The 13,013-nt window shown below is 39.5% G+C and overlaps 1 protein-coding gene across 4 annotated transcripts in view; it reads right to left on the reverse strand.

The window, feature by feature from the left end:
- The window catches only part of CPQ (carboxypeptidase Q), a 448,443-nt gene that overhangs the window by 62,413 nt on the left and 373,017 nt on the right, over window positions 1–13,013 (reverse strand). For all 4 annotated transcript variants that reach the window (XM_028112909.2, XM_028112923.2, XM_028112924.2 and 1 more), the window contains exon 7: window positions 5,819–6,020. In XM_028112909.2, coding sequence (XP_027968710.1) covers window positions 5,819–6,020 — 202 coding nt within the window. The remainder of the gene's footprint in view (window positions 1–5,818; window positions 6,021–13,013) is intronic.

Genomic DNA, 13,013 nt, shown 5'->3' on the forward strand with positions numbered 1-13,013 from the left:
GATAGGGGGAGGGGAGAAAGGGACGCATATTGAGGCTTGGTGGTTACCATACCTGTTTTGCATATAAGATAACCAAGCCTCACTCAGTAGAATGTATAATTTGTGAGGGTACAGATCTTGTCTATCTTCTTTACTACTGATTCCCCAGTGTTGTACACCAGATAATTAGTAAGAATGCTTAATAATAAATGAGTACAGACATACAGATGACCAACAGGCACACAAAAAGATGCTCGACATCACTCATCAACAGGGAAATGCAAATCAAAAACACAATGAGATATCACCCCACACCTGTCAGAATGGCTAGTATCAAAAAGACAAGAAATAACAGATGTTGATGAGGATGTGGAAAAAAAGGAATCCTTGTGCACTGTTGGCGAGAACGTAAATTGGTACCACCACTGTGGAAAATGTATGGAGTTTCCTCAAAAAATTAAAAATAGAAATACTGTATGATTTAGTAACTCTGCTCCTGGGTATTCACCCAAAGAAGATGAAAACAAATTCAAAAAGATCTGTACTTCTGAAACAAATAAGGCAACATATTTTAAGAAAAAAGAAAAAGAAGAAGATAGCAGGAGAGGAAGAATGAAGGGGAGTAAGTCAGAGGGGGAGACGAACCAGGAGAGATGATGGACTCTGAAAAACAAACTGAGGGTTCTAGAGGGGAGGAGGGTGGGGGGATGGGTTAGCCTGGTGATGGGTATTGAGGAGGGCACATTCTGCATGGAGCACTGGGTGTTATGAACAAACAATGAATCATGGAACAGTACACCAAAACAAATTATGTAATATATGGTGATTAACATAACAATAAAAAATTAAAAAAACAAAACAAAAAAAAACAAACTGAGGGTTCTAGAGGGGAGGAGGGTAGGGGGATGGGTTAGCCTGGTGATGGGTATTAAAGAGGGCACATTCTGCATGGAGCACTGGGTGTTATGAACAAACAATGAATCATGGAACACTACACCAAAACAAATGATGTAATATATGGTGATTAACATAACAATAAAAATTAAAAAAAAAGTTATATGCACCCCTATGTTGATTGCACTATTATTTACAATAGCCAAGATATGGAAGCAGCCTATGTGCCCATCAATAGAGGAATGGACAAAGAAGATGTGGTATACACACACACACACACACACACACACACACACACACACACACACAAGAATACTACTAAGCCATAAAAAAGAATGAGAACTTGTCATCTGCAACAACATGGATGGACCTAGAGGGTATTATGTTAAGTGAAATAAGTCAGACAGAAAGACAAATACTACATGGTTTCACTCATATGTGCAATCTAAAAAACAAAACAAATGAAGAAACAAAGCAGAAACAGACCCATAAATACAGAGAACAAACTGGTGGTTGCCAGAGGGAAGGGGGCTGGAAAGATGGGCAAAATGGGTGAAAGGGAATGGGAGGTGCAGGCTCGCAGTTATGGAATGAGTAAGTCATGGAGGTGAAAGGCACAGCATAGTCAATATTGTCAATGGTATTGTAACAGAATTGTATGGTGACAGATCCATTGTGGTGGTAGCTACAATGTGGTGAGCACAGCATACATATAGACTTGTTAAATTACTATGTTTGCACCTAAAACCAACACAACATGTGTCAACTATACTTCAGTTAAAAAAAAAAAGAAAAAAGAAATGAGTGTGGCTGAGAAAAATTAGATCATTTGCCTAAGATAGCACATGCAGTTAGAAGTCATTAAGCCAGAAAACACACTCTAATTCTTTCCAGCTCGCTGTCTACCACATGCCAACAATATTAGAAAAAGGTTGACTCTCAGATTCTGAAGCAGACGAGGAAACTCTCATTGGTAGATACGGAATCAGGGTGTGCTTACTCTCTCAGGCCACATTAAGAGAGTATCTAATTTTTTTCATTAATACATATTTTATAGAAGAGTTTCTAAAGAAAGAAGATGTTCAAGAAGGATGCATGTGAGGACATCTGGAAAACATGAATTATATCTCATTACTGACATATTCAGAGTGAAACAGACTCCTCTCACTCTCACCTGGAGTTCATAATTAGAGAATCAGGCTAAAAATTAAGATGTAAAGCCTCTCTGCTATCTGGAGTTTTCGAAAAGAGACTAACCTAAATCCCTTTTCGACTAGTCTATGCTTGTGTTGTCTTTGAAAGAGTCAGTGAACTACTGTTTACCATTTTATGTAGGAAAACCATTGAATTACTAGAAGATATTATTCAGCATCTTCTCTCAGTCTATTCCTTTAAGGGAAATAATCCTAACTGTTCTAGCCTCCCTAATTTATATCATTCTTCCAATATTTTTTCTACCTTTATATCTCTTTTCTTAGCATCCTTTATTTTGTCCACAATCCTAAGATGAGGGACCCAAAGCTTGTTGAGAAAATATTTATTTCTGTGTTTGTGTTTTTGTTTTCTCCTCTCATGTCAGATTTACAAGAATTTAAATGACTCTCAAAATTAAACTAAGAACTATAGAGGAAGCAAAGTAGAAATCATTGACCTTAACCTCAAAGAATTGATTACTGGGTACTCCTAGTAATCCAAGAACAATATTGGTGTGCAATTCAAATGCCAGATCATGGGAAACAGAAGTGCTTTGGAAATTCAGAAAAGCAATAGGGTGTCATGGGCTATTAAGGAAGGATTCATGGACACTGATGAATACTGAGTGAGCCTTAAGAGTGTCTAGGATTTGGAGGGGAAGAATAAGAAGGAGTGTGGAAGAAAGTGGCCACAGGAGCAGGTTGGAGTATAAAAATATCTAAACAGGGAGTTTATATGGAAAATACATCTAAGATACTGTCCTTTAAAAAGCATCACCCCCAAAGCCTTATACTTATGTTGATAGTTATCATGTCCGTTATGGACATCATCTAGATGGATGAAGGACAGCATCTCTCCTCTCCAAACGTGAACCTTTCATCAATCAATCTACTTGGCTTTTATAATTAATGAAAATCACATGAATTTTAATTCTGTGTTCTTAATTAGTATTTCACTACTGAGTACACACAGAACATGAAAAAAATTGGGGACCAGCTATCAGGCTACAGAAATTTGATAGGCCTAGGACACGATGGGGGCTCAATAAACATTTATTGAATCAATGGAGGAAAGGAAAGAAAAAGAGAAAGAAGAAAGGTCTGGTGTTTTCGTTTGGGAATATTATTTCTCATTAATTTTTGAAAAGTTAGGTGAGCAGTTATGTAAATCACAACTTAATTAGTATTTAGCATTCCAACTTTATGTTTAAGTTACTACAACATGCCGGTTTTCAGGAACACAGGGTATACAGCTGGCCTATTTTTATTTTCTTTTTCTGTTTAACTATGGTTCTTCACCTTTTTCTAAAGTTCCTGAAATTTTCAATAGGTAACAGGAGATACAACATAAGCAGTTCCGTTATTTCTTCCAGAAATAGCCCACATTTGAAATATCAAAAGATAGCTCAATGGTAATAGGGGAAGAGAGCAATAATTTGGTTCCATCTTATAGTATTCTAAAGAAATTAAAAAGAATTCCAAGAAACATTAGCTGCAGTCTAAATGAACCACTGACTTTTTACAAACGTTCCTGATCTACAGAGGTACAGAGGGGAGTGGAATAAAGAATGTGAGAAGAAATAAGTAGTTATTTACAATAACAAACTCCTTTCCCCAGGGGTAAATTTTTCTGGAGCAGGAATGTACTGAAATCCTTTGCATAAGCAAGAGCTGAGTAAGACAAACATTTCAGACACTGCAATAGATTTGGAAGACCATCTCAGCATTCCAGACTCCCCTGTGTTGTTGCACATTGTGGGAAAAGGGCCACCAGCCTTGAAAACAAAGTGGCCTGTTCTCAGGGTAACTTCTTCTGCCCTTAAGAGCAGGATAGCCTCTGCAAAGTTATTTAGTCCCTCTGAATCCGATTCTTCAAGTGCAAAACAGGGATAATTGTACCTTCCTCTTAGGATGGTTGTATGGATAAAAAAAGAGTATCTGCAAAAGCCTCACAGAGTGCCTGATCAGTTAACAGGAACTCAATAAATTGTAACTTGTATTAATTCTCAAGAAACCATAATGGGACTCAAATTCCCCACTCCACTCCATTAGTTGGTGATCAGATTTGACCTCACCTTAGCAAGAGGGGAAAGGCCTCCTTACCTTTGTGAAGACAATCAAATCAACCTGCTAATTCCAAAGAGAACCATTCTTATGACTATCTACATGGAAGGAATAAAGCTCGAGCAAATTCTCAACTATCCAATGCAACAAAAGCTCACAATCCCTGGGAGCAGCGAGTACCAGTTTCTTTGTTCTACTTGTGTTTTTGGTTTCAGCTCCTCCTCTGTGCCCCCCTTCTCCACTCCAGTTCACCCACAGTCTGTCAGTCTTCTCCTCATAGCTACCACCCCGCAAACTAACTCAGGTTTTCTCAATATTTAAGAAGACTCCTATTGAAAAAATGAAGGCTCAGGAAAAATCTAGAATTCAAACAAATTCGTCCACACAACTTAAAAGGGCGAATTCCCTTCCCATAGACCTTGATCATGATTGAAAATGACAGATATGGACGGAGTCTCAGATCTGTCCAGATGATGCATAGCATCATAAATGCAAATGCTGTTTTAAGATATTTGAAAATATGGGTATAATATACACACACCATTGAAGAGAATCTAGGTCCTTGTATTAGAATAAAGGAAAGCTCCTTCTATTTTTACTTACGAAAGATTATTATAAAACTTAAAACCTAAAATATTCTTTAAAAAATCTACGATATCTCAAGAATAAACTTTTTAAAAATCTTAAATCCATGCAGTATGCTATTGGTGAAATCTACTTTGTATGCTGGGGGAAATGGAGTGGGTGGATCTACAGAGAGATGCTTTTCTTTTTAACCTGTAAAATGTTTTGTAGCCACAGAAATGGTTCTGGAAACAGTAATATTAAAACTACTGAAAAGGTAGACTTCCTATTGGCATAATATAAATACAGAAAAATCTGCAAATAGATCCTTTAACAGTGCTTTTGAATTATGGATATAATGAGGGAACTTCAGGTCAGAGATGCTTACTATCATCAATAACCCTTTCTCATGGCCAGTCTAGGGCAAATTTGTGAAGAATAGTATAAGTTTGTCTCTCTAAGATTATTCTACTTTGTAGTCCTGTGACCTCCTGAGGCCCACTCCTGTTCCGTAAGTTCACTCCTGCCCAGGACTTGTCTTAAAAATATCAACCTAATAAATCACTGATCAGGGAAAATTAGTTTAGTCTAACCTCATATAAGAGTCTGCATTAAGAAAAAAAATGATTAGTAGGAAGCACCCAACCCTCAAAGAATAAAGCTCTACTGGTAAAATTTCAGATACCATGGTATTTGGGTTGGAAATTATTTGGGTCAGAGAAGATTTCCTAGCAGAGAACCAAAACTAGAAGCATTAGCAGTAGTAATAATTGCCTTGTATTCTAGTTCTCAAATTTTGGTCATGAGATCACCATTTAGATACCTGTTTAAAAAAATAAGCAAAAACAAAAATAGATTTGTAGGTCCTATGCCAGAATCATTAAAGCAGAATTTCTGGGAGTGAGGAACTTATAATTTAGAAAAAGAAGACATATAGGTGAACAAACGCAAATGAATATTAGTATTCCAAGTCTGGAAATCATCAGATTATACTTTATAGACAAAAGCTTAGAGTTTCCATGTACTAACTGGCCTATTGGTATTGCTGTGGCATGTTTGAATAGCACCTTGATTTAAATCAGTAGCAGTACCTAAAGAACACCGACTTCATTTTTTGGTCTTACCAGGCACTCCAGCTTGGATCCAGAAGTTAATGTCTGTCCCTTCTCCAGCCCTAAAGACCTGTGTGATATTGACCGGCTGCAGCAGGCTCATGACCTCCTCCATGATGGCCCTGGCCTTTTCACTGCCAGTGAACTGCAGCCCAGAGGGTAAGAAGGTTCCCTGATCAGACTCCATCACCAGGCTGTAGTTGGAAATATTTGCCTAAACAAAAGAGAAAAGTGTTTGGTTCGTTATCTGTTGCTTCTTTGCCTTCTCCTTGGGAACTATCAAACAACAATATCTCCTCGGCAGTTCTTGCCAAAACACAGGCCACTCTGCCTGACCTAGGGTCTGGTCTGCATATTATCTAAGCATTCTGCGATGCACAATTACTCATTCTGGAATTTGCCAAACTCAAGTTGACTTGGAAGGATTTAAAAAATATAATCAAAGGAAATATAAAGCCTCATGTTGGTGTTACTCAATTATTTTCTACTAGCAATCATAGCCTTTCAACCAGTTTTCTCAAATGCCTAGTGTGCACTGGGATACGATGCCTCCTACGTGGTAGGTATCTCCAGATAGTGTTCGTCAAGCTCAGACAAAAGAAGGTATGCCCTGAGGACCTATTTATCTGTACCTCTTTCCTCTAAATAGGTATTTGATCTTATTTTAATCCTGAGTTCTGCTGAAGCTTCTGGGCATCAAACGGACAGGTTTGCCTTGGGTTTCTGATGTTGCTCCATCTGTTGAATCTCCAGGGAGGGAGGTAATAGCACAACACATGAAACACTGCTCTGTCTGCTGTACGGCCATAGCACTTAAAACCCTGGCAATTCTGTCAGGCCACTAGTTTGTAAACTCTTTCCAAATAAAGTCTGCTAAGAAAGCATGCAGTGATTTCACATAGCCCACATTGTCACTGCAAGAGCTTAGAATATGAGAGGCTGTCGGCCAGGCTGTACAATTAAATTGCCACATAGCCCTGGACTCACAAGTTTAAAGCCCTTACCATTGGCCTAACTATCTGTTTCCCAGGAGCCATTCACTTCTCCAAGACTGATCAACTACCAACTACCAACTACCTGGTTGAGTTATTCCCATGTTATCATTGGACGGCACTGCTAGTCATTCCTTATTACTCACCTAGTGAAAGTCAATAATAACATTTGTACAGAGCTTCCAGAGCGGTTTCACATTTGCAATCTCCTTTTATCTGCTTCCATAACCCATAAAGTAGACAAAGCAGCTTTATGGTTATTGCTGTTTTACAGAAAAGGAACTGAGGATTAGAGAGGTCAAGTGATTTGCTTAAAGTCACACAGCTGGCAAATGGTAGAGCTGAGTCTGGAATCCTCTGCTTTCTCCGACTCCACGCTGCCATCGCTAGCATCGGATGGAGTGATAAGTAAAGCTTGTTATGAATTCAAATGATTTTTCACTTATGTAACAATTTGAGGGGTGTGGGTTTTTGTTTTTTTGGTTTTTTTTCTAGAACAGATTCCCTTTTACAATGATTTCCTAACTTGCCATGGAAGTGTACTGTTGTCACAAGGACAAGAACAGTGCTGGATTCTAAAGGAGGATGTTGCCGGCATTTATTGGACCCACAGGGGGGCCCTGGGATACAAACACGTTGCTGCTATCGTTAATGACTGAGAAAGTTAACAAAGCAGAAGTCTTCTCATATTTCCACTCTCACTTCCAAGGGATTTCTGTCTTCATGGTGATTTTCAGAGAAAGACCTGAGGCATTTATAATAAAAAGTGTCATCTCAGCTTTCAGCTGTGGCTATTGCACAACAGCAACATCATTCGAGCTAATGATATGCAAAATATTTGCATTGATGTCTCACACATTTAGGGCTCGTGTAACTAGCACACGGACGCCAGGTCAGGAAGCTGACATGTCATTTGGCAGTCCTAACCTTCTCCCTTTATATGCCCTGCTGCTCCCCACCCCAAACTCGATCTCCTATAAAAAGGAGAATAGAAACATCACAATAATCTGCAAATGAAAACAAAATTGGATGATCTTATATGGGAGCGTTCCCATACTGCAGGCAGATCCCATTTTTCCAATAAGAAAATTGGACAAAGCACTCCTAAGTCTTGCACTATTTAGATTAAAGTGGGGCTAGGTAGCAGTTTGGCTGTCAGACCCAACACTTGAGCAGCCTGGGAAGGTGGATATAGACCTGGACCCACTCTATTCTATTCTATTCTATTCTATTCTATTCTATTCTATTCTATTCTATTCTATTCTATGCTGGGCTACCAAGGGGGATGGCTTTCTCCTTCTGTCCCCAAGTCATGTCAGCTTGGCTTCTAGCTTCTCCATCTTGTAGAGTAGGACAAACGCTCTTTTCCAAAGCTTGAATAATGAGCCTGGGCACATGGAGCTTTGAGCACCTTCAAAGGAAAGACCTCTGTGGGCCAAAGTGAAAGTGGTTGCATGAGTTGAACTTGCCAGGGCCCCTCACAAAATGTGCATTAAGGACTTCTTGGCTCTCTTAAATTGCAAATGAGCAGATGTCCTAGGAAAAGGGGGCTCCATAGTTTGTGAATGCTTCTGTACAATGTCCCAGGATGTTGCTAGGAACATAGAGAATGATATATATAAAGAAGCTTTTTAAGGTATGTGTGGCAGCCAGTTTAGCAGAGAGATAAAGAGTATGGGCTTTACAATTATTCAGACTGGGTTTGATCCTCAGATTAATCAATCGTTGGCTGTGTGTCTTCATGCAGTCTATGTAACCTCTCAGTTTCTTCTTCTATGAAATGGGTATGATAATGACAGCAGTTCACAGAGTTGTAAGAAAGAGTTCATTGTAAAGCCTGGTGCAAATTAGCACTTAATAAGGTTGTCCTTACTGGTTTTACGAAGCATCTGGACCTTTCAAACTTCTAAGGATGGCCTTCACGTAAAACATTCAGTTAGCTGCTTACAGTGATGATAGGAGGCATTTCTGCAGGGCTGCCTATGGGCCAGGCATTGTGTGAAAGGCTTTTCAGCTTATCCTTTGTAATGCTCACATTCTATGAGACAAGTGCGATTATAGTTCTCGTTTCACAGATGAAGCAATGGAGGTTTGGTAACATTATGTAACATTCCCCAAGTTACCCTGTTAGTAAGTAGAGCAGCCAGAAGGCAAATGCAGAGAGGTCTGCCTCCCGAAGCCGGAGCTCTCGAGCCCTCCACTACCCTGTCTGCTGACACTTTCTCCCAACTGTCAGGCCATAAGTCCTCACTTTTAATTTTAAAATACAGGGACTGTAGTTAAATGTATAGCATTTAAAATGATTTTTCATGATCATAATGCAAGGTCTACTTGGGCAGAATTTATCATCCTTGCTAATAAAGTAATTTGATTAGGCAAAGGGAGGAGTAAACAAAACAAAAGCAAAAAACAAAAGCAAAAAACAATTCTTGCCCCACAATTTCCTTCCAACTAGGAATACAAAACCTAAAATAATAAAACATCCTTTCAAGCTGAATTAGACAGGATGTGCAGATGTCAGTAAACCAGAATTCTGGCGTAGGTAGATATATGTTTAATTTCTATTCATGTAGAATTTTATTAGCTGCTGCTAACATGATGGCAGCATTCTCTTGTTTTCTATTTATATATAAATATCTCCATATGTTTTCAATAAAGGACTAAGAAAACACACCACCCACTGACCATGACACTCATTTATGGAGTCATTGTCTAATTGTTAGCACATGGTGAAGGACTTGGGAAAACAAAATGCCTCTGCACAAAGAAACCGGAATGAGTAAGCCAGGTCACTGGGCTGTTAGAACTGCTGCCTCTCAGGAATGTGTCCTTACAAACATCCGTGTTCCTTACTACGCCATGAGTTGCTGGGGATGCACTCAGTGTAGATTTGAAAAGCTGATTGTAGCTAGTGATGCTCAACCATCTTAGCACATGTAACACGATATTCATCCTCCTGTTTTTGGGGTGTAGGAAGAAACCTGCTTCTAGAGACTGAATACTTTATTCCTGAGATAACCAGCACCAACTGAAGGAAACCATGGCATATAGATGAGGAGGCTGAGCCGCTCAAAGATAAGTTCAGACAGTATCTGTAAGCCCCCACTTTGCTCTCGTAATAAAGAGAAAAATCTCTTTATAAGGAGCCATGGAAACGGTCTTTCATTGCCTATAATGTACATAATGCAACGAAGAGAACTGTTCCCGGGTAACCTGGGTCAGCAACATTGGATTAGGTAGTATCTGCTCAGGGTTGAGGACTCAACTTTGTCTTGTGCTACAATCACACCCTATCACACTTCTTTCCTTTTCTGTGTTCTGGGAGGGTCAGGTTACTCTGCCAAAGAACAACTTGGTAACTATTAGCATTCTTCGGGTGCAATGAAAGATTAAAAAGAAGAAAAATGTTTAAAATACATATCACATGCTTTAAAATGCTTACTCCCTAATATAAACACAAAGATGATGTTTCTGTACTTTGATTTTGTAAAATTCCAGGAGAGTCTTCTTCAGAAATACAGACTCAAGTTCAACAACATCTCCTCTCTCCCCAAATTTGGCTTCTTCTTTGTTTAAAGCTTTTATTTTCTCATAACCTAGGTGACATGTCTTCGGTTTTTACCTAAAGTGACACTGCAATCCCAAAATCAAATGAAGAAAAAAAAGAGACTCCTAATTATTCAAATTCGTCATGTAGCCTCCTCAGTTGAATCTTCAAAGAAGTAAACTCCATCCTGACAGAGGCTAGTACATCTCAGTACTACTTTCCTGCCCCATAAAGTTAATATTTTATAGATGATGGTGGTGATGCTGTTTGGTCAGGTGGATGGCTCAAAACAAGTTCTCAGAAGCACACCATCTTATGATACTATGTGCTGAGTTGTTGCAGTTGTCTTTTCCAGTGGTGCCAGTGACTTTGGAATCCCCAGTTCACAGGGTGGAGCTGGAGCCGGGGTTTCTTCATAGAACTTCCACTCAAAAAGCTGTCGTGATGAGACAGCAAGTAAAAAGATTTCTCTCTACTGTGCAGAGCCAAGAACAGGTTTGACTTTCTGGTCAGATCTACCCTGAAGTTCAGCTTTTTATTTCTGATGGTCGCTTGTATTCAGTTTTGAACATCCTTGAGTACCCGAGAGAGAACCAGGAAAGGTATGATGACAAGGTGGAAGGCTGTAGGTTATTTTTATTTGGCAGCGAAACTGGCTGCAGCCTGGGGAAATGGGCACTCTTGGGTAAGTTATATTACTCCTCAAGTTGCAGACACCTATTGTGGTTTAGCCACCATTCTGCCTGGAGATGGTCTGAAGATCCCTCTCCAACCCTATCATTCTCTGGGTATGCACAGAAGAATTCTGTTGTGAGAGGAACCTGCGTTTTCAGGCAATCCAATTTTTACAATGTCATCTGAAGCACACCAGATCTCAGTGAATTCTCCTTTTGAGCTGGTTAAGGTCCATAGATGGCCTTTAAAGTTACTGAAAACACATGATCCCTCCATAAATGTCACTATGGTAACAACAGTGAGTGGGAAGGCTGGATATAAGGCACAAACACAGGCTAAAAGAAATACAAATTTCTTATAGAGGAAATATGACTATTATATTCACATTTCCTTTGGGAATAAAAAGAATGCATTATCTAGAGTATTCAGTAGATAGACTTAAAAAAGCTTCCATGGCAAGTTAATGTCAATCTCAGTTTTTAATTTTATTCCTGCTTGTTGAAGCAACATAATCAATACTCAGAAGCAGTGGGACTCAAGATCTCCACAAAAAAATTTTGATTCTTTTATTAAAATATTTTATTTATTTATTTATTTATCAGAGAGAGAGAGAACACAAGCGGGGGGGGGGGGGCAGCAGGCAGAGGGAGAAGCAGGCTTCCCGCGGAGCAGAGAGCCCGATGTGGGGCTCGATCCCAGGACCCTGGGACCTGACCTGAGCCGAAGGCAAACGTCCAACCAACTGAGCCACATAGGCGTCCTGATTCTTTTAATATAATACATTGGTCAAGGGTTTCCTGCTACCAGTTTTATATACATTTCAACATGCAGTTGTAGAAGAGAAATGTCCAACACGGCCAGCTTTGTGGAAGCAGCCTTCTCCGCCTTTTTCATTCTCTGTCCTCCACCCCTCTTTCTCATGGCATTGCCCTGTCCGTTTCTCCTCTTGTACCCACCACACTCCCACTCTTCTGCAGGTTCAAACGGAAGAACTTAACTGCCCAAATGAGGAAGCCTTCCGTCAGCTGACCTTTCTTCTTCAACACGGTTACATGCTAAATCAACATAAAGACATGTTTCTTGGTTTTGATGGTGGTGTTTACCAGCCAAGACAGTGCTTTCCAGTCGACTTCTAACCTCCTTCTTCGGGCTGGGAAGACTACAGCAGCTTCTTTAAGACTTTCTCTAAGAATAATAGCTGAGTTCATCTTCTTGAAAGTAGACAAGTTATTTGTTTAAAAAATACAGTATTTATTTTCTTGTCCCGCAAGAATAGACTGTATTCTAGAACACAAATATTCATTCAATCCTAGGGTGTATTGTATTAAAACACAATCATTAGTTCCACTTTCTCTACAGCCTGTCAACAAGCACTTACAGCATTTCTGGATTATGACAATATCCTCATATGCTTTATTTGATCAAGCAGTCTTTACTAATAGTAAAGATGCTAACTAACTACAGTTTTAGAAGTAATTTTATTTTCATAAGTATGCCTTTTTTTCTTTCTCAAAAGCATAATAGCGTGTCTCAAACCTCACAAGAAAACAGTAATATACAAATATGAGCTTCACAGCTGTTGGTCTACTCAAGGGACTTCATGCCCTATCTTTTCTCTCCTCTTGCCTTCCATTCCTAACACACCACACCCCTATCTAATGTGGTGGGTTATTGCACTTTATTAGATTTTTTAGGTTTATTTATTTGAGAAAGAGAGAGAGAGAGAGAGAGAGAGAGCACGAGCGAGGGGAGGGGCGGAGAGAAAGGGAGAGAGAGTCTTAAGCAGACTCCCCACTGAGTGTGGAGCCCGATGTAGGGCTGGATCCCTGGACCCTGAGATCATGACCTGAGTGGCAATCAAGAGTCAGATGCTTAACTGACTGAGCTACCCAGGTGCCCCAATTTGTTTTTAATACCTACCTTCTCCAGAAAGGATTAAAGACTTCCTATAAGAAAACATCCTAATACCATATTTTAAAAGTATTCAAACTCT

Source organism: Eumetopias jubatus, unplaced genomic scaffold (genome assembly GCF_037043125.1).
Source record: "Eumetopias jubatus isolate StellerSeaLion01/CBP00866 unplaced genomic scaffold, mEumJub1_p1.0 scaffold_4, whole genome shotgun sequence".
Classification (NCBI taxonomy): domain Eukaryota; kingdom Metazoa; phylum Chordata; class Mammalia; order Carnivora; family Otariidae; genus Eumetopias; species Eumetopias jubatus.